The 27,028-nt window shown below is 40.9% G+C and overlaps 1 protein-coding gene across 7 annotated transcripts in view; it reads right to left on the reverse strand.

The window, feature by feature from the left end:
• The window catches only part of LOC133346416 (uncharacterized), a 187,844-nt gene that overhangs the window by 75,307 nt on the left and 85,509 nt on the right, over nucleotides 1-27,028 (reverse strand). For 6 of the 7 annotated variants that reach the window (XM_061557959.1, XM_061557956.1, XM_061557957.1 and 3 more), the window contains exon 4: nucleotides 1,749-1,836. In XM_061557959.1, the coding sequence (XP_061413943.1) occupies nucleotides 1,749-1,836 (88 nt within the window). Of the gene's footprint in view, nucleotides 1-1,748; nucleotides 1,837-9,396; nucleotides 9,729-27,028 lie in introns of those variants that run through there. The other variant, XM_061557960.1, reaches the window with a different exon arrangement.

A 27,028-nucleotide genomic window follows, 5' to 3' on the forward strand; every position in this document is an offset into this window, starting at 1 on the left:
TATTTTTTATTTTTCTATCTTCGCCGAAAGAGCCAAAGATTGTTTATCTTTCACATTATAGTATGAGTAGCCAGGCTCACACAACTACATACAATACATAATCATTATTACCGTCATAGTGATATTCGTTGTAATGCATTCTATATCCACTTCTAGACAACATTGTCATTATGCTGATGCCAATACGAACTGTGCAGTCAACGTTCTCTCAAATGTGTCAAGACCTTCTTCCCATTGCTCAAGCTATCACCTGATCGATCATTGCCCATGTCGGTTCTTTGTGCTTTTTAGCCCTCGTAAATTATTTTCTGACTTCTCGTCTGATGGAGACTTAGAAACTGGGGTATATGTGTGGGTGTAAGAATGTAAATGTAGGGGTAGCAAAATAAATTTTGTGTCATAATTCTAATTAGAGTTGCAACAATTTGAACTTTTTAAGGGTTTTCAGCCGATTCCAGCGGTCATAGTTAATTCCACTAACATTATACTCTTGTTCGCTAATATTCTGAATGTTCATTTGCAATTACATATAAAAGGGCCTTGATATACCACAATTGGAATACGTAATTGCAAGGTGGTTGGTTAACTGTGGGTCCGTGTACAGCATTCTCACATGTATTGCAGGTTTTAAAACGTTGAGAGAATATCACCCAACCACCCACAATATCCATAAACTCACAATAATCAAATAACATGCCAACTATACTTGAAAACTACAATAATCAAAGGTGTCTCACAACAACACTCATCACATGTTTCATACAGGTTTTTTACAGAATGATATCCAACAAAAATAAAATGGTAAGCTGAAAGTGGAAGGTTTTCCCACTGTAACAGTCTTCCAAATGTTATGCAATCAGAGATGAGGAAAGAGCTGAGGATGAGGAAAGAATGGTGTTGGTGCATGCGGAGGGCCTTTGGAATTCCGTGGCAGGATTTGGGATTCAAGTGGTCATCGTAAAGTGTCGCACACCTTATAAAAAATGAGTATGGTATATCTGTAAGCTGTAGAAGTTATAGGTTACTAGAGAAAGGCATTGCAGTGGGCTCCGAGAAATTGGTGTCAACGGGGAAGACCTGAATCCAGATGGTTGGATACTTAAGGGAACACTGTAGTGAGTCAACTGGCTAACAAATGTATGATCTGCCAGATGGAAGGAATGGCAATGTGCAATGACATCAGTGGTATTTGGAATAATGACCTCTTCACCTTAAAACAAGTAAAGATCCGAGTCAATCTCTTGCTAGTACCATGCAAAACAAGTGAGTTACACGATAATGTGAGCAGTCTTATTTATTTTCTCATACAGTTATGTAAATAAAGTGGATGTTACATTGTCAGTATCGCATATGAATTTTCCTTATGTAAATATATTTTTAAGTTGTGAGTTATAAAATTATTCAAAATAGCAACATAAAACACTCTAGATTTGAAGTTTTCGTGACTGCAAGGACTCTTTGGTTCTTTCGGTAAAGTCACGGAAGTGAAAAAATAAAATAAATAAATAAATTCGCGACGTTTCGGGCGCAACACAAGCGCCCGTCATCAGGTGGGACAACCACAGCAAGAAGACAATTTCTGAAATGCTCAAGAGAGCTGCTGCAAAACAAGAGGTTAAAAAAAGTAAGAGACTTTACGTGACTTTACCGAAAGAACCAAAGAATATAAACATAAAACGCCCCTCTGTTGTCCGCAATGACTGGATGTGTCCACGAAGTAGGCAATGAGAGGCGGTGATTCCACTAACCTGGCGGTGCTGTAGAGTGCACTTGTGGGTCTGTGTCCACGTCTGCAGTGTAACAGGATGGGTCAACAAGTGGACATTCTCTGTGAACCTGTGGAGTGAGGGTGGGAGAGAGACAGGGCATTCGCAAAGGTAAATGAAACAGATGACTTCTCTTAATTTCCCAACATGCAATCATGTTCTTGTGACACTGTAGAATGTCAATTTATTTTTATATAAACCTTTTCCTATACTTTGCACTTCTATAATGTTCTAGTATTGTTTGTTGTTGCAACGTTCTGATCTGCGCCGACTGGACATCTGTGGAAAAAGAGCTTTATAGCTCATCGGATTCCTCCAGTGTAAACATTCTCATAATCCATTATATTTTTTCATGGGCAGGCGATATAGGCATACATTTGGCTCCATGGTTACTTTATGGTTACTTCATTTATGCCAATGCGGACTTCATGCTCATACATGCAAAAAAGAACAAAAATTTCCTACACTTGGCTAGGAGAGGCAAAAGATGGCTACTAGACACAATGCTATGATACAATGCAGAACATTTTGCCACTGCACATGTATGCATACATTATTATGTACCAGGACATTTCCATTAGATTTTTCCAGCCATGATAGAACATATGAAACCACTTTCTCAATATTTTGTGACGGTTGTTACCCCACTGAGCCTCCGCAAATTATATATCAAATTATCTCGCAGTGGCGAGTTGTTAACTACCTCACCCGGTATACAGGAGGTCATCGGTTCAATCCCGACCCTGACATCTGTATATTTGGAGTTTGCATGTTCTCCCTGTGCTCGCGTGCATTTTTGTCCAGGTCCTCCAGTTTTTCCCTCTACATTTAGAAATATGCTTTTAGAGTATTTGATTGCTATACATTTCCACGTGATAAGCCACTTCATTGAGCCAGGTTACTCATGAAAAATAACTATATAAGCTCAGTGGGCCTTACCTGGTATGATTAACAAAAAGTTTAGTTTAGAACTGGATTGGCAGTCATGCACAACGAGTAATGTAAAACGTATTTCACACTGTATGTAGCCAACCGTGCTAATTGAATTTAAGGTATACGACGTCACACTTCAGCCCTCCAACCCACCCTCCAGCCCGATGCACTTTTAAATCTATATTGAAAACTCATTTCTTTAGAACTGATTTTTGTGTTTAGTTAGTTGTCCTTCCGCCGCACCTCCAATTCGCACGGTTGGCTGCTTACGGTGCGAAAGAAGTTCAACATAATACTAAAACATAGGCACCATAGCTCACGCTATACCCAACTTCATGACAGTATATTACATCTGCTGTAGGCATGTAATGATTCATCTATTAAAATTGATAATAGAGATCACGACATATGCATCGCATTCTGAATGCAACAAATGACGATTAACTATACATATGCAAATGATATGCAAATGCTACTGTCCAGAAAATGCCATCAATGACACACTATAACCAAGCCAGAACAAAATAAGGCGGACACAAACAAATAAGGCAGACAATACAAATGAGACAAAAAATGTCTTCTTCAATCAAATCGTGACCCTCAATGGTGACCAATGTATTACTTGTGGGTGGAGGGAAAATGTGGGAATTGTTATAAAAACAGGCAGTCCCCGGGTTACGGAAGGGTTAAGTTCTCGAGAACGATCCATCACCAGAATTTTCCGTACGTCGGAAACTGAACAATTTTCCCCCAAAAATCAACGATAAAATCCCCATAGCCGGAAAGTTTTGCCTCCCTTTCCGTTTAATCTCAGTACAGTATCACGCTGTCGTCCGATTTATATCGTTACCTGTATCGTATCGCTGTACATACGCTCTGCACTGCCTATGAGTCTTTAATTTCGAGTGTCTACCCTAACACCACCCATTACTAAACTAATGGAACATATACTAATATCCAATTGTTTATGAATCCCACGTAACATTGGAATATGAATTGTTAACAGAAATCAGTCACTTCCTAATGTTCGTTTACCGTGCATTAATCTAGACCTTGACTTCACACACACATACACAAAGACAAAGGTAGAGTAGGCTCGTCTTGATAGAATAAATCGCAAGATTTGGAATGGCATCACATGAAAACGATATTATTTTAAAGATAAATTGTATGTCTATTTTATACTACCTATGGAAATACAAAAGTTTGTTAAAATAGGTTTATATTATCATATCATCCTATATTAGGGAGAAAAAAAAGTTTTGCTGGCTGCTTGGCACGCTAGTGTGCGGTCGTGACGTCACCCACATCCCACAGTGATGCATCGTGCTGACGTCACGCCCCCCCCCGTGCAAATGCGAAGGCAATAAAAATTCAGTATTCTATTACAAACTTAATTCGCATGCCAAATGTAATTTCCATAGATCCTTATAACACCAATTAAACAGTAAAAGTAAAACAAATATATTAATAGAAGCTAATATAAGTTTGCATCAAACGATTTATATAAAACCTTCATGTACTAATATTTTACACAGTAATTACTCCTTCAAAGGAAATATCTAATTTATATGCAGCAGGTGCAATAATGCATACATGTACCAATTAATAGATATTATTTAGGCTGATGATATATGCAGCAAATCTTATTTTGTCAGTGTTGTTTATGCATGCAATTATATGCACAGGATTTGTTCATGTTACATGTAGGCTACAAAAGTATATAAATATTACTAAAATAATAATGGATTCCCGAATCAAATGATGGCCCTACATCGTGACAATTCATCGAAACACCAGTGTGGAGAATCACTATACCTCAATATGCAGGACATTTGTGTAAAATAGTATGTATCATATCCAACATCGTTCTACTTATTTACCCATTAAAGCCATACCGCGTCCAAACACTCTTTCAGCAGAGTCCTGCATCTTTTTTTTATATATATTAGATGTTTTCAGTCAATTGTTGACTGTTTACATATATGGGAGGAAACCAGGACACCTGGAGAAAATCTTGATTTGAAGCTTTCGTGACTGCAGGAATCCATACTCTTATTTTTCTACCTACGTGACTTTACCGAAAGAAACCCCAAATGTGTGAAGGGGCAACACTCTATCCCGTACAGACAGGACAGAAGGATGAATCGACACTTGCTGTACCAGACTCTCCCCCAGGAATCCACGGCGATTGGCACCATCAATTCCCACGGGGAAGTTTTGCAATATTTGTGAGATTCACTCACGCTTGCCTCCACAAGGCTGGATCACAAGCGCATGCCAACAAAGACATGAATGGCCATGATTTTTGCTGTGATTATTAAATAATCATCAAACATTTTTGTGTGCAATGTAATCCCAAGTGTTAATTTCACCAACACCTTAACGACCAATGTAATTTGTTTGTTCCACTCTAAGAGACTTCCTGGTATAAAAACAAGTCAATAAGTAACAGCGCACAATTACTTTTTAACTTGTCAGCTTACAGACTACATTCATTTAATCTCTCTCGCGGTAAATTACCGTACATGTGCCAAACAATAGCCACCATTATCACGGACTGTCTGCAAGAGTGGAAAAACGGAAATCTACTTTGTGATTGACTTAGATGGCTACATTTTCATCGTACTCTAACTGGCAAAACACTCAATGATAATGTTACCCTCTATAATTTACATTCTGTGCTTAATATTTAAATATTCTTACAAATTATTATCATTTGCCTCTTTGCCAGTATTCGGTATTATGAAAACTTCAACTGGCACTTTCACGTATTTGCACTATACTGTAACCATCTCTGGCACTTACGGAGAAAATGACCAGTGTTGACCTCCGTACTAGGCATGCTTATATAAGATGATGACTTTTCCACCACTTCCATGTGACTCATTATCCATGGGAAAATGTAAATAGAAAGAATGAATCCACAGACAATATGACTGTCTACGGCTCAGCCCTGGACACACGATAAATTCGTAGTGGAGTTTGGGGCTTCATAAGAATGCCACTTTATATTACGCTATGATTACAAAAAAAGTTTGGCTGGCTAGCTGGCGTGCGGACAGGTAAGTGCGTGGTGGTGACTTCACCAAGCGCATCTGTGTGATACCCTCATATGCATCCCACAGCGTTGAGCCAGGTTCGTGCATCGTGCTAACATCACGCCTCCCTGCCGGTAGAGTGAGCGTCCAAAGTCAGCGAAAATGATCGAGAAGGGGGGCGTGGTCTCGGTTGATATATAAGGGAGATGCGTGGGAGACTCGGGGCTGTTGCAATGGGATCTTCACCTGAGGTCAAGTGAAGGTGTCTTCAATAATGTGCCATCTCAAGAGAAGTGTGTCAAGTCGTCATTACATATTTATCATACTCTATTGGCAGAGTTTCACCTTTAAGACCATCTAACATATGTTTAAAAAAAACATGCAACCATTTTCAGATTGCACATGTCTATTTTAATGCTAAATCCTAGTTACATTGTATATGTACTGCAGAGTATTATTGACTTTGACATTTGATATATTTACACTGCAAAAAAAAATACAGAGGTGGATTAAATACTGTACACAGTATATGGTATTGTCAACATGAACAAAGGTTCATGCACGTGACACCATAGTCAAGCACAGTAGAGCATTGCAACATCTACAATTCATTAACAAATAGTTGTGGAGGTGACATGGCCCAGTGGCAGCCAATTCACCGCTTGTCCGAGTTTCACAGTTCAAATACAATGGCCGCCATGCTTGTTACTGCCGGTGTATTATTATTAAGTGGATGTTAAAGATTCGGTGACTTTATTTGCAAGAGCAGGGCACTGTGTGCCAAAAGCATGGTCCAAATTTGAAAAATGACCGATAAATGACTCAATTGGAATTATAGCAATCATTGGCCCGACTGTGAAAACTTGACAGGATCCTCCTGAATAAGTCACATAGAACTCAGTGATGCTTTGCTGAGTAAACAAGTGTAAATGTCGAACACATCAGCCACAGTAACTCGGTCCCAAGTACAGATGCACCATAGTAACTGATCAACAAAAACAACTAGACTTTATATATATAAAAAGACCTACTGTCAATGTTAAACAATTACTCATAATGTCTCACCAGCAGGGTTGGGCCATTTTAAAAATCTTATTGTAACCACATTTCAATGGAATACTGACGTGCGTATGTGCAATACATTTTTTCTATCGTGGTCATCAATACAGTGTTACTGAGGAAGTATTTTTTCATTAATATTGGGCCAAATAAAGCAATTGTGATCATTTATGTGTTTTTGGGAATTCTAGTGTGATATTCAGAAATGTAAACATATCCGCTGAGTAATGTACTGCAACACAAATTAAGGAATTCAACAATATATTATTCAATATTGTAGTGAGAAACAAAGTGAACGATGTCATGAATCACCAAAAGATCAACTTCCAGTAACACAAGTTCAACTCCTGGCCACGCACATTGGTAACAATTGATATACGACACAGATCTGTGTAAAACCCTACATTAAATTAACTTGAACCTGGCACAACAACTGCTAATGCACCATGCCATTCCAAATATGTGCTGACAGTCGTCGCCCCAACGGTTTGTCCAGGCCTAAAAGTAATATCCAGCAGCATTACCAGAGTAAGATTATACGAAGTACCGAAATTCATAAAAGTTAAACGCTTTCGACAGGTTATTCACAGGGACGTTAAAATATATTTTCCAAAAATTATTTTAGACTAAAAAGGCAAAAATATCCATGGAGAAAACATGAACACATCCGATTTGCTGATGAAATGGTAATTATAATGTAGAATTGTGATGAACCACAGGAAATGTTAGAAGAATAAAGGTAAAAAAAGTTGGGCTCTGGATAAATGAGCAAAAAAAGGTCATGCACAAAAAAATTACTCTAAACAATTGTAAATATCTGTCAGACAGACAGACCTGTAAATTTCAATTTGTGTACATGAAACAGCTGTTGAAGGGAGATCAACATCGAAATGATGCCATAGAGAGGTGGATGAGAACAGGTTGGAGTGCTTTTGAAAAGCTGTGAGAATTAACATAGCATTGTGTCTAAGTGTTTAACCGGCGTATACTACCTGCCATGACACATTGTTCAGAAACATGGCGGTAATTAAAAGTATAGAAAGTATGAAAATGGAAAAAGCATGGAGAGATGCAATTATGGAATTACATTGACCGGTGGATGTAGGAAAACGTAGATTGGAGAACATAAGCAGCTTAATGACATAATTTAAACCGTAAGGAAAAGTAAGTGGGCTTGGACAGGACATGTGTCACTAGAAGGAATGATGGGCGATGGTCAAGATAAATAAGTGAAAGCCAAGAAACGGAACTTGTCTGACAGTACATTCACCAAGGAGATGGAGCGATAAAATCAGCTAATGTGCAGGTCCCAAGTGGATTATAACAGAGCAGAATCAATAGGTAAAGCGGTGGCCTGCAGAAGCCTTCAATGGCTGATGATGACGATTGCTATAAAAAAAAGAAAATGCTCAGTCACTCACAATAGTAAAGGCTATTATGATAATGTATGTGTGTCCTAACAGCAACAGTACGATTTCTAATTAATAAAATCTGCAATAAAAAATATATAAAGAAAATTGTAGTTTTGTAGTTTGATATAATTAGCTGATCTCTGTCAGACCCTCTAACTCCTAAAGGGAAGTTGTCATACAAGTTACACACATTTTCATTTGTAGGTGAGTGATTGTGGAGTTGTAATATCTCCATTACAAACATGTAGAGTAACACAACTTATCCACGGAACATCTACATTTCCTGCAATCCTCAATTATCCTATAAATGACAGCATATCCATTCCGTTATCCGCATTTAGCCATATTAGTGCTGAAAGAAGTCCATTTTGTGAAAGAATAGAAATAATAGGATTCACCAATAAACAGGGCCTCCACATCACCAAGGCTGAGTAGAAATGCATTGCATTCTTAGCTGAATTTGAAACTGGTCGAGTGGCCACATTTGTGATCATTACAATACCCAAGATATATTAAGAGTGAAAACCCCAGCAAGAATGCGAAACATGGACTGTAAGCGCGCAACAAAGCCTGCACATTCAAATGTGAACATGTTGACAAGACCACCGATTGAGAGGTAAACAGGAGAGGTGTCGGTGCTTCCTGGGGTCCGTGTCCCTGCCACAGCTCACCTTGACCAGCACCACGCCGCTTGGGGATCGTTCTGAAGCAGACCTCCCCAGCATGTACTGCCTCCGGCGTCGTTTATCTTGCCACAGCATAGCTTTGGCCATGCTCACAGAGCCAAATCAAGGCACAAAAAGTCTGTACACTCTCCACTAAATCGACCCAACAACTGCCCTGCCCCGAAGAGGAATTAAAATAATGAAATGAAAGTTTTTTTTTCCCACTGACTTAATGAGTTGTCTCAAGTTTCGTTGCCACAAAAAGTTGTTTTTGTTTTTAGCCCAAAACATTTGTTTTAAAATGTAGAATTCCGATTTATTTTCAGATACTAAATATTGTTTGGTAAACTATAATTGTCAAGTTCCAAAACATGAAATGGTCTTCGCTTTTTTTCTATGTTTTTTTATAACACAATCACCTTTCCCTGAAATGCAGGTCTATGCGGTTAACATCTGTTGCTTATCTGAAGGAGAATGTTTTACTTTTCCAAGATAACAGACATGCTTCCATCGGACGTACAGCAATATCTCACTGTGCTTCTCCCCGGGCAGACCGGCGTGTTTGTAAAGATATCCATAGCGACAAGGTTGACTCCGATGACGTTGCCTTTGCTGTGCTATCAGCTCTCCGAATGAATAACCCACGAGATCAAATAAAAACCCTCAGCTCAGCAAACGTTCCCACATCTACAGAAATCACCGTGCGAACTGAGCCCAAGAAGTGTTGAAGATGCCTCCTTGCAAGCAAGCAGCTGGCCACGTTGTCAAAGTGGATCGAGAGAAGGCTGTGATTCGCGCAGAGGTCCAGTCGTCGCCTGTCACGCAGAGCCTGAGTGGACACAAGTGTGCTCCGGTTGAAGCCTCACGTCAGCTAAGCCGTTAGTCCTGTTACTGTTAACGTGGAGGAAGGCTGCACATCGTGCAAAGCGAGGGTGACGTGTGTGGTGGTGGTGGGGGAGGGCTTGCTAGTGCAAACTTCCTGAGTCTTGATCCCTGCATGATTGGCCCCAGTGAGGCTCTCACTTTCTCAAGAACTTCAGTGCTGCCAGATGCTTTGTTTGCGAGTAAAGCAAGCAACGAGCGTTGTGCATGCGTAAGACGAATGCTTCTGAGGACACGGTGCAGTGAGATTTCTAAAATAAAAATGCCCAAGACTTAAATAGCAGCCCTTTAAAAAAAGGTAACAAATTATATTTTTTTTTACAAAGTGTAATGTGTAACTTAACAGATGCACCAAACTAATTGAAATGGGCATGATCCAAACACATTTGTTTAACTGGCTTTAAACATAGGCAACCCAGAGCAGAGCACTGCGTTTAGCGAGAAAACACATTACTGTGGCTTTAGCACACAGGCACTTTAGTAGTAGCACTGTCTTTTTAAAAAATGTTATGCTATGGAACTGACATTTTTATACCCAGCTGAACAAATATTTTATCAGCAAAAAGGACAGCGCTTCAAACTCGATAAATATATACAAGATAACACCATCAAGTTAAAGCAATGGTAAAGACAACATGAGCTATGTACGCGCAATTGCGTACGAGAAAAGTATCCGCATTCAAGATTACTAATCCCCATAAAAAAAATGTGTGCCTTAACAAACATTCAACCAACGGCTCGTGGTGAACGAAGTACTTGTAGACATGAACAATTCACCGTCACCTAACACACTACAGAAACAACATTCACGGAAAGACCTGAAGATGTACAGACACTTTTAAGAATACCAGTGCTGTGAATACACATTTCACAATGACGAGTGGGTCGAATGACAACACGAAACGCTGTGTCCGCGTGACGTTTAGTGCGATGTTTATTGTGATGTTTATTGTGACGTTTATTGCGACGTTTATTGTGATGTTTATTGTGATGTTTATTAGACTGCTGTCACGGGTGTGACTACAGACACAGCGCAAGAGTGACACCAGTAGTAACAATTTGTAGTAATTTAGACATAGCAAACGAGTAACATGGGTTGAGGCGTGTTTGTTTACGAGCATAGGCACCTGAACTTTAGGGGACTTGTGCCATATTATTGCCACCTCTTCCGCAAATTACACAACCCTTAAGTTAGTGAATATGAAATGTGTATCATCTTTGGAGCTGTGGAGAGTTAATGGTTAACCCTCTAGCTCAGCTGATGAGAATGTAAAGTTGACCAATAATGAGCCGTTCTAGTCACGTGGAGAAAAGGTTCAATCTTACTGTGAACCTATGGTGGTGTAATTGATTGGCATGTCAAAATTGTAAGTATTTTTTACATAGAGACATATGAAGGAGAATTGTATGCATATCCATTGGCTATTTATATTCTCCACAAAGATACTAACTGTTGTGTGTCATGTGTTATATAACTTTGTGTCTTGCCTATCACATCTGGCAGTTCACCAGCATTGATTGAATACAAGCAAACAGTTGACTGGTTTCAACATACAGTGTCTAAGCAGCAGTCAGGCTTACTTGAATCAATGCTCCTGAAATGATGCACTCCCAGAAGGCGGTGGGGCCGATGGGTTGTGTAAAATATAATTTTATTTTTATGTGGAGCGACAGATGTGTTAAGAAGACATTGCCTGCTTTTCTCTTTTGCTACTTATATTCTTCACAATGCCACAAATTGTGTTTTTTGAGCGATGAAAACATATCAAAGGTAAATCAATTGATAGACAATGCAGTGAGGATAAGCAGAGTGTGAAATGTAGTTTATCATAGTGTAATGGTAATAAAGCAGTGAGTCTGTGTTTTTTTTTTGCAATTCCCAGGAGTAAACTGTAAGTGTGGTACCATTGAACACATTATGACTCGAGAGGCTGTCACATGATTCCCAGGTTCGATGAAAATCGCCCCCAACCAAAGAAAAGTAGGAACAAATATCGGTTATCAAAATTGTGCAGACAGTCTCTATTCAATAAAACAGTGACTTACTTTTATCTTACACAATAACCCCACAATGTTCCGCAGATCAGAACAAAAATGAAAAAGGCTTTGTGTAAGACTGCTCATAACGCAGAATGTTCAATGGTAAGATTAGCTCGGCAGTGGTGGCGATGCACGTGGCACTCTGGAAGCGAGGTTTGTTGGATCATACAAATGTTGTGAAACTCCCTTCCCGCGGGCATCAAGGTGACATACACTGGCTCACCAGGTGAAGGTGGTATAGCAAATGTGGACCCCACCTGTTCTATCTGTATGGGATTAAGTGTTGCCCCCTCACACGTATGGGTTTTCCCCAGGTGCTCAGATTTCCTCCCACATGTAAACAATCATTAATTGGACAATTACACCTTAATATATAGATGATTGCAGAGCTTGGAGGGAGGGGGGAATTTAGTTCCGGATCACTACGTAGCTTCTTTCACCACTCGTCTGTGGTTCCCCGCTCCTCTGAATCACTCTTCTTGAGAGTGAGCGAATACTGTGCACGTTACAAATGGAAATTATTTAAAATTTGTAATGGAAACATATCACAAACCACTATATGCAGCTTGTCATCTGGATACAGTATTCATATTTATTATTTTTTTACACGTATTTACAGTGGAGATACCGAATTATATATCTATTTTCCTTTTTCCAGCAATAGAATAATGCGTGTGCTTGCTTGCTTACAATGCCTGGTGATGATACACTGCTCTGCTTCCAAAATAACCTAGCTTAGTAGTTTTGTTCAAATTACAGTACAGTATGAAACCTCATTACCATGATGATGTGGGCTGTTCCAAAAAAGAAAGTTTGCTGATAAAAAAAAAGTTCCCTTCAGATAGCAGACTGCTTCGATCTTCTGCACAACACCTCTGTAACTTGCGGACGGTGGCACTGCTGCCACGTCACACACGTGACAAGGCAACAGGGCGTCCACCAACAACCAAAAATAAACAGGGCCAACAATCAGCTAAACTAATACAATGTCATCAGACGTCAAGCACTTACTTGCCATTTTTTATCTGCAATAACGCTATGGGAACTTAAATGAAAGCAATTAAACTCCCTTTGTCCTGTAACGTCCACATCACAGAGGGGCTCCACACCAGGAATTGCGGATCAAAGCTACTCTGAGTAGAGCAATAACTGCTCTACACTATTTTTCTTGTTGGAGACCAAAAAGAGTTGTGATGTAACCCAATATCACTGTTGTGTTTTTAACTTCAAGGATATTTGTTTTGTTTGGGTCCATGGCAAAGAACAATTCACAACAAACTCTATCTATAGTATTCATAATATAGAGCTGATATGGCACAATGGACTGTTAGAAGTCGCTTGATTCACTGAAATAGCCTTTTCTTTTTATGTGTCAATTCGTCAGAAATGTATGAACAAAAAGAATAACAGGAGAGTATTTGGTCTCCATATTAAGATTCACAGATGACAAAGAATAGTGTTACTGTACTTGTTATATATACAACCTATGTCATGTGTGTGATATATTGCAAATCGGAAATTAACTGCTAACCTACCCCGATATCCTCATTGTTGTCCTGAATTTTCACTAATACTACATTTACACAATCCCTTAAAAGTGAGTCGGGCCAAGTTTATGAACTAGGAAAGTGGGTTCTGCCCGGATTCCCACACCAACCTCACTGGGTCATGCCAGCTCCACCCACGTAGAGTTCCCTTCTAAGTGGCAGAGTAGCTCATTTGCCAAAGGGAACGAGACACGTTTAGATGGGCCACCCATGTAAACAGTCATGATGTCACTGGATCAAAGGTAAAGAGAGACGCATTGTCAATAGTTTTGATATCGTGTAATACAACCCAATAATACGTTAAACGATGTTTTTATGTATGATGGCTGACCTATCCCTGTGGATCCAAATGTCCATAGAGCAATGGATCAAGAATCGAGCCATGCTTATACATTCCCAGAACGACCCACCACGACTTGGGTTTGATTTCTAATGGCCAACAGTTAAACCACTGCACCAAATGTGATAAGCACTGCATTGTTTTAAAAAGTCTTGGTCTATTTTCCACTGTTTTGCCTCATGCTTTGAACTACTTTTGCTATTGAAATAATATTTTTCAGAAAACATACCACTTCAGCTTCATAAAAAAGAGTATTGCATACTTTTACCATTATTTTTCAGGCCACTAATGGTAATCATGGAATATAATGTTTCATGCCATAGGCCATGTAAATTACTTACCATGTTAAGGGAATGATCAAGGGTTAGTGACAAAAAAACCTTCCACAAAGCTTTCAGCAGTTAGGAAAGTGGCAATTAATGACAATTTGAAATGAGACTGAAATATATGCTTATGTTTTCTAAGAAATACAACAGCACGCATTTTTGTACCAATAAACCATCTCAGTAAAGAATAATGTGTGACTTGCTTCATACTATGCATTACTCTACCATAGCCCTAAGCTGGCATTCAAATAAAATAAATTGCAATGATTTAACCTTATCAGACATGCTCATCTCCATCATCCACATATTACAGCATCAAAACTCCCCTACATGTATGACCTGCTGTAATCCCTCGTACAAGTTATCCTAACCAGTGTTGAATTGAGGACCACTAAAGGCAGGGATTCTGATTTGCATTTTCCTTTGCGGCCAACTGCCACTGTGCTCCTCCTGCAGACCCCACCATGGTGAATGGTGGTGGGGTGTGCAGAAACACGCGTTTACATTGTTTCGATTATGTGGCTGCTATAAATTACCACGTGATAAGCCACTTCATTGAGCTACTATTCGTGACCAGGTCGCTTCTGAAAGAAAAGCGAATTTCTCAGTGGGCTATACCTGCGATTTGCTTACCTTCCATATACTTTGCACTCATTTCGTGTTTTTCGTATTGGTTGTTGTAACGTTTTGACCCCATGCCCCTACTGGACATCTGTGAAAAAGAGCTTGAAAGCTCATCAGATTCCTCCAGTATAAATAAATATTCTGATTCTGAATATAAACTGCGGAAGTCACACTCGTCCTGCAGGAGGAGGGAGAGGGGGAGTGGACTGGAATGTGGAGATCTTGAGATCACAGTCATCTTCACGGATCACAGAAACCTTGGCACTTTGTGGACCCCCCCTCGCTCTACCCCAACTTTGTGGAATCCCCTTCACCCTCTCCCAGACCCCCAATTAATCATACATGCAGCCAAATAGTGCGAAATGGAACTCCAGTTTAAAAATAAATTCTTCATCTGTTAAAACCGGACCCCATCTGCAGAGAATTTACAGGACCAACCTGCTATAAAGACATCAATACATTTTATGACTAAAGCTGTGACTATTGGTTGATAAATAATTTAAATTACTACTTTTTGGGTTTCTCAACAAAAGACGCAAATGCTTATTTTGAGTTATGCATTGTGTCATTTTGCATCAAACTAGGACCCATATCTTAAAGAGAGGTATTTGCGTTTAACACCTGGTCGTTTACAAGCATTGATTCAAACAAGCCGAACTGCTGCCGAGACACTGTTGAAACTGGCTGAGTTTTGCTTGTACTGAATCAATGCTGCTGAAATTATTCACGCCCAGAAGGTCAACTGGGCGAACTTATCACAATCTCTGGACCCAAGTGAAGCCAGTGTGTGACAAGTTTTGTACAAGTCAGATACAATCACATTCAGATCATGGTAAATTTGAATGTGTGCACAATTAAGGTTTCACATGTAATAAACCATTTTAAATTATTATTAATACAGTACCTTAAACTACAGTGGACATATAATAGCTATGCAATGATGTCTAAAGTCATTTATTAAAATTAATTATCATGCTCATCATATATATGTATACATTCTGCATTTACGGCATTTTATTGCAGAAACTAACTGAAGTGTATAGAATGACTAAGTTACAGATATAAATTATTACTAAATCAATAATGGAGTTGGTCATACGTTCAATGTCCATATGTAATAATAACTCAGACAATATCAACAGTAAATGAGGACTCTCTTTCTGGTAAAGCCAACAACAGAAGCAAGTTTCACCAGCCTGGAACTATCGTAGGGAAATAACTTTTCCCCTGTTAAATTTAAAACCACAACAACAATTTCATGTCCATAGAATGCAGCCTACGTGTAAGCACACGTTTCAATCAGAATCTACAGTATATGATTTATTTAAAGATGGTAACAACTAAAATTGACATGATGAAATACAATTACATGCAATATACGTGAACACAATCACACGTCATAACATCAAACGCATCGGAGGTTTCCTTGAGTGCTGAAGAGGCAAGGCAGGAGTTCTCGACAATGTGTCCATGGACCCGCGAGGGCATCACAGCGATTCAGGGGGCCTCAGAACATCAATATTTATGTAAGGAAAAGCCTCGGATGACTGCGAATATCTGCAAGACTTACACTTGAGGGAATGTCACAAAAGTCAAGAACCAAAATAATTGCGATCGTACCCCCTCCCCATGACCCCCCTCCAGTCAGGCAGATCGACACAATACCACCTACATCATTTGGTAAAAGCTATACCACCTGTCTCCCTTAGGGTAGGTCTCTCATGAGTTAGTAGGGTTTCCAAAACTCCAATATTCATTGCCACCACAGTCCACCTTTCCACATTTACCAATCCTCTTCATTCAAATACAAATTGCTGTTAGACGATGCACAATCCTGATGTTCGTAAACACATCCCATGTGAAACAGAACGCTGATTCAAATTATGATAGATACCTGTGTCTGTACATGTGTACCCTACTTGACTAAGAGATTGTCGATTTACAATAAGATAGTGTCTTCTAATCTACAGGTGCATGAAATATGTAAGGGCTTAATTTGTATTTGAATGCAGAAGATTGATTTTTGGTGAGATAGGTTGGGCCTTGAGCACTGGCATTTGGGTAACCCAGAGACAGGGTGTCCTGCTGGGTGATACTGTGGTTAGTGCACACGGCTCACTTGTTTAGCGTTAAAATACCATTCAGGGGTCTGTCATCCCTCTTGCAAAAATATCTATTTAATTACGCATACATGCACATAGTTACATATTAAAACTAAACTATTTTTATTTTACCAGGTAAGGCCCACTAAGCTATAATATATAGCTCTTTTTCAGAAGCGACCTGGCCACAATTGATCGTCCAATTAAATCATGTAGAAATGTATAGGAGCCAAATACTCTAAATGCATGCTTCTAAATGTGGAGGGAAAAACAGGAAGACCGGGAGAAAAATCCACGCGACATACGGGGAGAACATGCAAACTCCAAATATATAGGTGTCAGGGTTGGCATCTAACTCACGACATCCTGCATACCAGGGCGAGGGAGTTAACATTGCCACTGCGGCGAGATGTATATGATATCATGTATTGGCATGTACATAATACATGCCGATATACTATGTAATTGTGCGTAAAATTAGGACTCCATAGTCTAAAGAGAGAGTCCTTTCCTGCCTTATTGAAAATCAACCAGCATTGACTCAAGCAAGCCTGACTGCTAAAATAATGCTGCTGAAATGATGCGTGATGCTCTCCCAGAAAACCGGGCGGCTGATGGGTTAAATATATATATTTTATGTGGAGATGGATATGTGAGAAAAAAAATGATCTGCTTATTAATGTTGCTCATTCACAATGTGTGTTTTATTGTTTTAAATCTCCACAGGATCAGTTCTATTTTATTTTGACTCTTATCACATTCTCATAAGTTTGCAAAATAGGCAGAACCAGGAGCCATAATCGCCGTTGTGAATGCTCATCACGAAATTAATTAATGTACATCAAGGCTAATATCTAACTCGGGTCGATGGGTTTGTCGTGCAGTGCACTAACCACTGTCTGTTTTCCCAGTCACATATTCACGGCCCTCATATTTCATTACAGCACATCCTTCCATCTAACCCCTGGCCTCCCTCTACCAAAGTTTCAATCACATAGCAGATATGAAAAACCCGAAGCTTGGCTTGCCATGCTAACCTTTGGCTATGGCTTCTCCTTTGAACCATTGCCTTAGATAAGCATCAACATACAGGTACCTACTACACTACTTATTTGCTCTCACAATTTTAACCCAGTCATGGCTGTGCTTTGGTCCATCTAATTAAAAAAGAACGACTATTAATTGCAATATTCCTGCCTTAGACACTCAAGATGCAGATTTTCAACTTGCAAATTCCTTCTTACGTATCCTTCACAGACTCAACCACTGTCCCCAATTACCACCACCCCACAATCCCTTCAACAACTTCTTTCCTCAGTGTCCCCTTTCTCCAAACGACCCCATCTACCCCACTCCAACCCCACCCCCACACACTTTACCCACTCACCCTACACTGTGCCAGTGGAGAAGACGCGCATACACAAGTGAAGAAAGCAGCCCACACCCCAGGGGAAATGCTGGATAGTTTACAAGCTGCCCCCTCCCCTCTGATCGCTGCTGTTCCCGGCTCATTAGCAGATCTCAGTCAAACAAAGGAGCCACAGTGTGTTGCTGCTGCCAAGGGATTAAACACTGCCTTTTGGAAGCAGGAGAAGTTATGGCTTCTACACTTTGGGAAATGTCCATAGCCCATTCCCAGTGAGTAACCACATGGCCAGTTTTTCATGTCAAACTAGCATTCATGCAAGCCTTAACAACTGCCTCCATGGGGAATGGAGGGCAGAAACAATGCTTTGACTAGTCCCTTAATTGTTCTTGTATCTCCCGATGTGTCAAAAGCAGGTGAAATTACGACTGAGAAATAACAGCACAAATTAGTTAACAATGTGCAAAAACAAATTTTGAATCTGAAACAGATTTTGTAATTTTCATAAATGGCTCAGTGGTTAGCGTCATGCCCCATGAACCTGGTGACCTGAGTTCGACCTGAGTTTGATTCCTGGCCATTGCTAATATTGTTGGCGAGTGATACATTAACCGGTTTTTTGGGCTTTCCTTTCACTAACCCCAAGTGACCACCGTGGTAAAGTATGCTTAAACGCCCCCATAACTGAAAGGCATGGGGAGGCCTTCATCCAGCAGTGAAATCCATTACATGTTTATTTATTAAATAAATAAATATACATGTAATGTTTCATGTAAATACATATGGTAAGGGATTCTAATTCTCAGGATACAGTCATTAAAAATGTACCTGTGAGAATAGAGGATTTATGATTTATGCAAATTGAAGTACAGTGTATGCAAATGTGACATTTAGGTTCGTGGAATGAACCCGACAGAGAGTAGAGACCGAACACGAGTCAGAAAATAGACAAAACAGTGCGAAATAGACAACAAAGAATACAAAAAATCCATTGCCTTTTGTTCATTTGCCAAAACATACCCAGCAGTGGCGCAATTTTCTTGATGCGAGGACATGCATTGTACGTTTGCATCCTGTCTGAGCACTGACACACCAAAGGTTCATGCGTTGACATTTATAAGACAAATATAAACGTATAATATGAGATTAAACACAAAACCTCACCATTTACAACTGTTAATTAAATACTGTTAGAGTTCTTTCTTCCATCAAATGGGTATGAATTGGTGTATTTTAAACCGTATGTCATGTAGTTTATGTAAGTGTTGCCATTTATAATCCACATTTCAGGGTATATATTTCGTATGTAATTATCTGGTTCAACCACCTGAATGTAAAATTATATTCGCTGCTCTGCATGAACATCAACTACAGAAAAAATAAGGGGACGGACAATGTATTTCGATGTATATTTCAGCCTTTTTCTTTCCTATGGCTGATGCAGATGCAGAGCAACAGCTACAATTTCACATGCAGGTGGTCAAGCCAGACAACCGCATCAAGAGCAGCGGAGTGTAGTATCGCTGCGATGTCTCCTTTGTATTTGTGGATCGAGCATTGCGCCGTTAACTGATGTACGGTCTGTTCTGAGTGACCACAGTCACACACTGGAGAGTTTTTAATTTTCCATTTGTGCGTCAGGTATCCGCATCTGCCATGGTTTTGCGGATTCAATTTAGGTTGGACCATGGGCTTCTTGGAAGATTAAACCCAGGGATCTTCTGCGTTGGGTCTTTCCCAAGGTGCTTGTTTGCGAGTTCTTTTGAACTCCAATACAAGTATGGGATGTGAAAGGCATACACAAATCTAACCTTATGGAGCAGCCACACACACAGCACTGTTCATGCAACTGCCCCTTGGCCAGGTTGTGCAGTCATCGATTTCATTCTCTCCATTGTGCAGTAAATAATGTGGGAAAGCACACTGTCTACTCCAACATGATGTTAATAGCTAGCGGGCGGAATGGTTCACATCCGAGAGGTCTGATGAATTGTTGCAATTCAGTCACTATTCCATTAAAGAATCAATTATTTTTTTTACATCGCGATTAACGCTGTGGTCACTAGTGCCTGCGTGTTTCATAAGAACCTATTACATAAAACATATGTAAAGTAAATAAATAAAAAACATTGATTCCGACATACACCATTCAATACATTTATCCTGAGTATAACAATACTAAATGATGCACAGTTTTAGCACTGTTAAATGCCTTTTCACATAATTTAAAAGTGCTGTTCACTGTTAGTGTTATAGCTTCAAAGTTAATGAAAGTCACTTGAAAAAGAGTCAATGTTAAAACTGCCTTTAAATATGTATTCTGTTGTTTTCAGAAATGCAAATACTCAAGATGAATTTCTCTCATGAAAAATTAAAGGCAAGTCAATTGTTCTGCTTTATTTAAAATGTAGAGAGATGTCCTATTTCGCCGTAACCTGGAACCTGTTATTGTAAGTCTTTTTTAGAAGGAAACCCTTAAACCCTTATTATTTGTGGAAAATCACTGATAAAGGATACATTTAGTGAGATAACAAACTTTTGATTCTGAAACTTCTGACTTCTGATATTCATATTATCGTTTAAGTACGGATAAGGCAATTCAAAAAGCCAGCGCAAAAGACAGAACACAAGCAAGGCAATATAAAAGAGAGTACAAATAAAACCAATAATTAAAAAACACAAGGTACAAACAAGTCATGACAGAAACGATAGGTACACATTGAGGCTCTCCACCGCTTTCGATCCAGACTAGATGTTGGAAAGGAGACAACAGAAATAGTGCAGGCCGACTTTCAGTAAAGAGGACGTTTTTTATTGCTCCTCTGATTGTCTTTTTGCAACAAAATTCAAGGGAATTATTAAGGTTGCCACCTTTCAGGGTTTGACCCAGACAATCCGGGAATTGGTATCTGTGTTCAGGTGGCAGGAATCGACTTGTACTGTGATCTGGTAGATGCACAGTTTTCATGAAGCTAGGCTGATGAAAAAACATGTCCAGGTTATATCTGCGAAAATGTTTTTTTATGTGATGCTTTTTGTGCAGTCAATAGGTGACCGGGCTGAGACCATCCACTTATGACGATTAAGTTTAATTATAGGCAGCTGCCTGGATTTTCACCCAGGATCTCTAGAGTGCTGGCCCATTGCTCTGACCTGAACAACAATGCTCATATACAAGTGTGGTGTAATAGCGCCGACTGCTATCCAGCAGCGGCAACTGCCGTGGACAAACAGTACACACGCCGGTATGTCGGCAGGTCTGGAGGAACTGGGGCAAGGGTCAAGGAAGACCCCATCTGAAAGCCCCTGGAACCTGCTAGTGGGTTCTATAAGGGAGGCGTGGCCAGGGCGGATCCAGGCCGTGCTGGGTAGCATAAAAGGAGCTGGTAGCGGGAGCTCAGGGCTGCCGGTTCTAGGAGTGAACTTGTCTCGTCGTGGCTGTCGTCTTTGCCGCCTTCGTCGCTGCCATCTTCGCTAGATATTGCGCGACCGGATAGTTGTTGGCTGTCTCGGTCAGCGCCATCAGTGTTACACAGTCAGGGTTGTGTTTAAGTTAGACTAGGGAGAGTGCGAGGGCGTGAAGGTATTAATAAGAAAAAATGTGCCTCCTGGAAACCTTTGTCTCCGAATCATTGACACTACACAAGTAAGAGGTGGTGTCCTCACTTCCTTAAAATCTTAAATACAATTCCTGGTAAAGCATTCTACAACTGTGCTGGGGTTTTGACCTCTGAGCTACATAGCCACCTCAGCCTCATTGAGTGTTCAGACTTTTTTTGAGGACGGTCTTGCACAAGGATGTTCGTCGAATTCCATTTCAGAGTTTAGTATGTGGGAGGACAACAAAATGCCTAGAGAAAAGGCATGCACATGAAGGGATAACACTCATATATCTGCACACATCTGTGTGATCCACCAACACTTTTCCTATGATGTGCTGGATGACAGGCATATCCCATCATGCGCAGCTAATGAACATATTACAGTGCAGGTCAGTGCATACCCTTAGTCAAATACGTAGGTACCATTTCTAATAACTCAATGCAACACTGTTGAAGTCATGTGCCTTTTATTGGACCCTTCCCCGAGTAAGATAAGTCGTCCTACTGGCTAACAGACAAAAACACATTCCTGCGGAGGGAGCTGGCAGGAACGTTGGGTTGCTCGGTCAATGGCCAGGGTCAATGGCGGCATGGTGTATTCCGCAAATATGCCCGACTGTGAGGGCGGGCACAAGCCGGCGTGAGTAGGTTAAACGTTGAGTTTTATAAGGGCACCACGGGCTGACCAGCCCCTCCCCACCCAGCCCCACCCCTCCCACCCCCCAGCCAGCCCCACCCTCCCCACCCAGCCCCTCCCCACCCTCCCCTCCCCACCCAGCCCCTTCCTGCACGACGGACGGACACAATAATCCCCTGTGGGCTGGTGTAACCAGGAGGTTCCTACCAGTATTACATCATGTCCAATCTAATCTTAGCACCGCACACGTGTACATGTGTGGGGGGGGGGGCATTATCGCCTTCCTTCTCCCCTTCCCTCTCATCCCCCCCCATCCTTCTCTTCTCACAGCGCTGCTCCCCAACGTTGCCGTTCTCCCCCAACCATCCGTTGTGCTGCAGCACAGCTGTGTTGGGATGGGGAGGTGATGTCAGACGGTGCAGGCCGCCGGGTTTCCTGCCAGTGGGTGTGGGCGGGTTAAGGCCCTCTTTTTCACAGCGGAGTGGCGGGTGCTCTTACATCAGCCCCCACTGATTGAAGGGGGCCAACAGAAGGGGAGATTATCTATCTCTCTATATTTACTCTTTGGTTTGTCTCTCACGACTGCAGAATCCTTACAATGTATAAACAATGCTCGTGTACATAAATAGGAGATTGTCTTCTTCATGTAGTGTTGCCATGGTTTTTTTTTCTTTAAACACCACCACACTTGCTACATGTGAATACCTATACAAAAGATACCATCTACGGGAAGTCTGACAGTTACCCAGGGTGTACTTAGTGCGCTGTTAATAGTTCACACGTCATATTTAGCCACAGCGACACCTGTCAGAAGGCCACTCTTCAGCCATTTCATGTCCACTAAAGTAGTGCCGTTACCATTTAGAAATGTTCCATTATTTTTGCTGTTTTAATTATGCCTGCGAATAATACTTTATCTAAACATATAAATTATTTAATCCAGCGATATGCCATACATGTATCAATCATTGTGTTTAAGAAAAAAATATTGTATTTCTGATTCATATATTATTTTTGGTACAATATGCCAATTTCTAAATATTGGCAATGTTCTTTTAGGAATGCCTCAGTGAGTCACACGATTTTAGTAATGCACTGCATTCGGATAATTTGGCCAGTTCCAAAGGAGTTGTTTGCATGTGGGAGAAAACCAAAGTATCTGGTGAAAAAACACCCGTAAAAATTAACCCGTAAAAACAAAGTTTTTCACTAAAAATCCTTTATATGCGTGGCATCGGTTTCATTTTATTATTCATTTCTGTTTTTCTTGAGTAAGAGTTTCATTTTTATCACATTGGTATTTTAAATTAAATATGAAATTTCTTTTTTCCTAAAAAGTGTAAAATTTTGGAAAAAAAATTTCACGAAAATAAATTGTCACGCACAACGAGTCTGTGTACAAAATGTCAGCTCGATTGAATCACGGGAAGTGGGTTAAAAAACGACCGAAAGATTTGCACGGTCGTAAGCGCGCAAGCAAGCAAGCAAGTGAACTTAATATAAAGGATTTAAAAAGAGAACCCGCAATGTGTTTACTACTGTAACATATTACTTCTTCAATAACTTGTAAATAATGATTACCGGATACAATACGTCAATATTCAAGCAGAGAGCTTGTATTCATTAATTAAATAAATACGGAATATATGTTTGAGTAAACACGTTTGTATCCGTTTCATGGTAAAGGTCGTGCAGTTATGCTATGGGGGGAAAGTAACATTTGCTGTTTCCGCACTGCAAATGTCATAAGTTCAAAGCGGAAGGCATCACATTGAACAGGATGGGTGGGTAGAAGCCAGGAGTCCCTGGGAGGCAACCACTACGTGGTCACTACAGTCACAAAAGGCAACATGTGCAACATTGAGTCAACATCCTATTGCTGTTGCCTCAATGCTCATAATCAGGATCAGCTATGGTCAATGTCCTGCTTCATGAAGGTGTCCCCAAGACATCAGTCCCGTGATGCAGCAATCCACCTAACACCTGCACATGAGCTGATATCTCTGCTCCATCTCGGAGGCGGTGGGCATATTCGCGGGTTCGTTTTATCCCTTGGCTGCCACTACATCGTTATTCTCGACCCCCGACATCATCCCTTCTAGCGAGGTGTCCTGCTCAAGCCCACTTACTTTTCTAAAGTTATGTTGTCTTTAAACTATGCATGTCCTCTGATCTATGTGTTCATCTTTCTGTCTCCAAAGGCACTCAAATCCATCCAAAACACAATTACTCAGAAAGAAAAAAACAAATACTCTAACACTCTGAATCATGTGTGCCATTACTTTCCAAAAAAGGTCGTCTAGTTTAACACGTCATTGCACTTGCATTTCAGTATGCTAATATTTATTTTAATTGTAACAATTTCCGTTGTTTCATTTATATTTTAGGAAGTACAATCTTGTGTAAGTGGCTATAAACACATTGGATTCAGTTCCAGATTTTTCCCATACTTTCTTGGAATCTGTCTGAACAGATAAGGATGCAGCACAATGCATGTGCGTACGTCCTGTTGTATGCACGTTCCATTGTGACTGGCAATGATCGTTTCCATTAGCTAGAGCAATGTTCATGGTGGCTGGGTATCTCAAGGGCCTAATGCACAATATGCTTAGCACGTAATCACTGCCCATAGGAGAGCATGTATCACCGTTTACCCATCAGTGCCTTACCACAGCAGTTGCTAATATAAAAAAAAAACATTTAAAAGACCGCCAGTCACATTTATGCTTCTAGTAATACATTAAAAGAGCATGGGGCATATCTCATCAGTGCTAACAGACTTGAGACAATTGTTAAAATTCTACATTCTAATGGCAAGGCAAGTCTGTCCATTCCATAACTACTGTACTGTTGACTTCCCACAACGAGATGTCAATTTTATCAACCACGAATTGACGAGTTGACCTCGGCGAGATTTTCTACTGACAACCACCTAACAACTGCCTCACCCCAATGCATCAGTGGTACATTAACAAATGATTGTTTAACTGCTTGCAACAACACAAAACCGGCACGGGAACATCTGACAGGAGATCACATGCTTTACACATGATGCAGCTCTTGTCTCGAAAAAGCATAAGCATCTAATGCTGTAGCACATAAACGTTACTCAAATCACACAGTGCTGTCGTCACAATTATTATTTTTCAAGTCAGACAACTTATATGTGAATTCTCTTCATTGACTGAAAAATAGTTGTATCATAGTCCTTCCAATGCACTGCCAAAATGTATGAATAAGAATATAAGAGTAGTGCTATTATATATGTGTAAAATAGAGGGAGGCAACGTTAGGATATTTTATATTGTGTATTACTGGTAGGAACCTCCTGCTTACACCAGCCCACAGAGGATGATTGTGTCCGTCCATCGTGCAGGGAGGGGCTGGGTGGGGAAGGAGGGGCTGGGTGGGGAGGGCTGGGTGGGGAGGGTGGGGCTGGGTGGGGAGGGTGGGGAGGGTGGGCTGGGTGGGAAGGGTGGGGAGGGTGGGGAGGGGCTTGGTGGGGAGGGTGGGGCAGGGTGGGGGGTGGGAGGGGTGGGGCTGGGTGGGGAGGGGCTGGTCAGCCCGTGGTGCCCTTATAAAACTCAACGTTTAACCTACTCACGCCAGCTTGTGCCCGCCCTCACAGTCGGGCATATTTGCGGAATACACCAGGCTGCCGTTGACCCTGGCCATTGACAGAGCAACCCAACGTTCCTACCAGCTCCCTCCGCAGGACAATGTGTTAAACGTGAAACCTGAGGTGGTTGAATGGCTCAGAGTTCACAGCACTGAGCCAGAATCGCTCAGACCATGGGCTCAAACTGGGCAGCCACTCGCGATCAAAACAGGTTCCGAAGTATCGCGAGTTGATGGACTCAGCCCACTCACCAATGACTACACAAAAACTATGTGACATTTTGTTTTCAGCTTCATCATAATCCACATTTCTCTTCTCTTGATAGTCCATCGTAAATGGCAACAATGAAGTGTATCACGTTGCTTGTAGGTAATACAAGGTGGCGTGCTATACTGAAAGTGAGTAGCCACTGCACTGGGGAGACCTGCACTGGGGAGACCTGCACCCCTTAGTGCAAGTGCTGTGACGCCCAAATTGCCGTTGGATGTTGAGATCATCTTGGCTGCCTTGGGTGGAATTCACAATCTTCGCGGGCTAGGAGGAACAGTATGACTACAAGTAACTGGCAGGAGTCCATCCTCTAGCTACCGCGATTTAAGTAACGCCATAAAACTGTCAGAGGCGCTCGCCATGACCATTAGTCATTTTCCAAACAGTGAACATACTTGTTTTGAATGTGTTTTTGAAGCTGGCCAGAACAGATGTTGACTTCTCGGAAGTGAAGCAAGGCCACAACCAAGCGAGTTCCAGATGACCGCTGGTGCAATGCTGAAAGCACAATCTGCGATGAGTGATTTTGGTGTCGGAACTTCCAGTCTTCGTACATATTTGAAGAGCAGGCGACACGACTTGGAAAATGATCAGTTTGAGTTAGCCAGGCATCCCCGCTGAGTAGACCGTCAATGTAAGATGGGCCAATTTGCAACTGAACCTCTAGCACACTGGCAGCTAGTGGAGAGGTCTCAAGAGGGATTCGGCCGACGCTCAACTGGTTACTTGCTTGACTATCCTAGCCAGATTGTTTTAGACCAGGGGCCGACAACCTGTGCTTTAAGGACCACTTTGTG

Source organism: Lethenteron reissneri, chromosome 24 (assembly GCF_015708825.2).
Source record: "Lethenteron reissneri isolate LAM-NWPU_2019-01 chromosome 24, ASM1570882v1, whole genome shotgun sequence".
NCBI lineage: Eukaryota > Metazoa > Chordata > Hyperoartia > Petromyzontiformes > Petromyzontidae > Lethenteron > Lethenteron reissneri.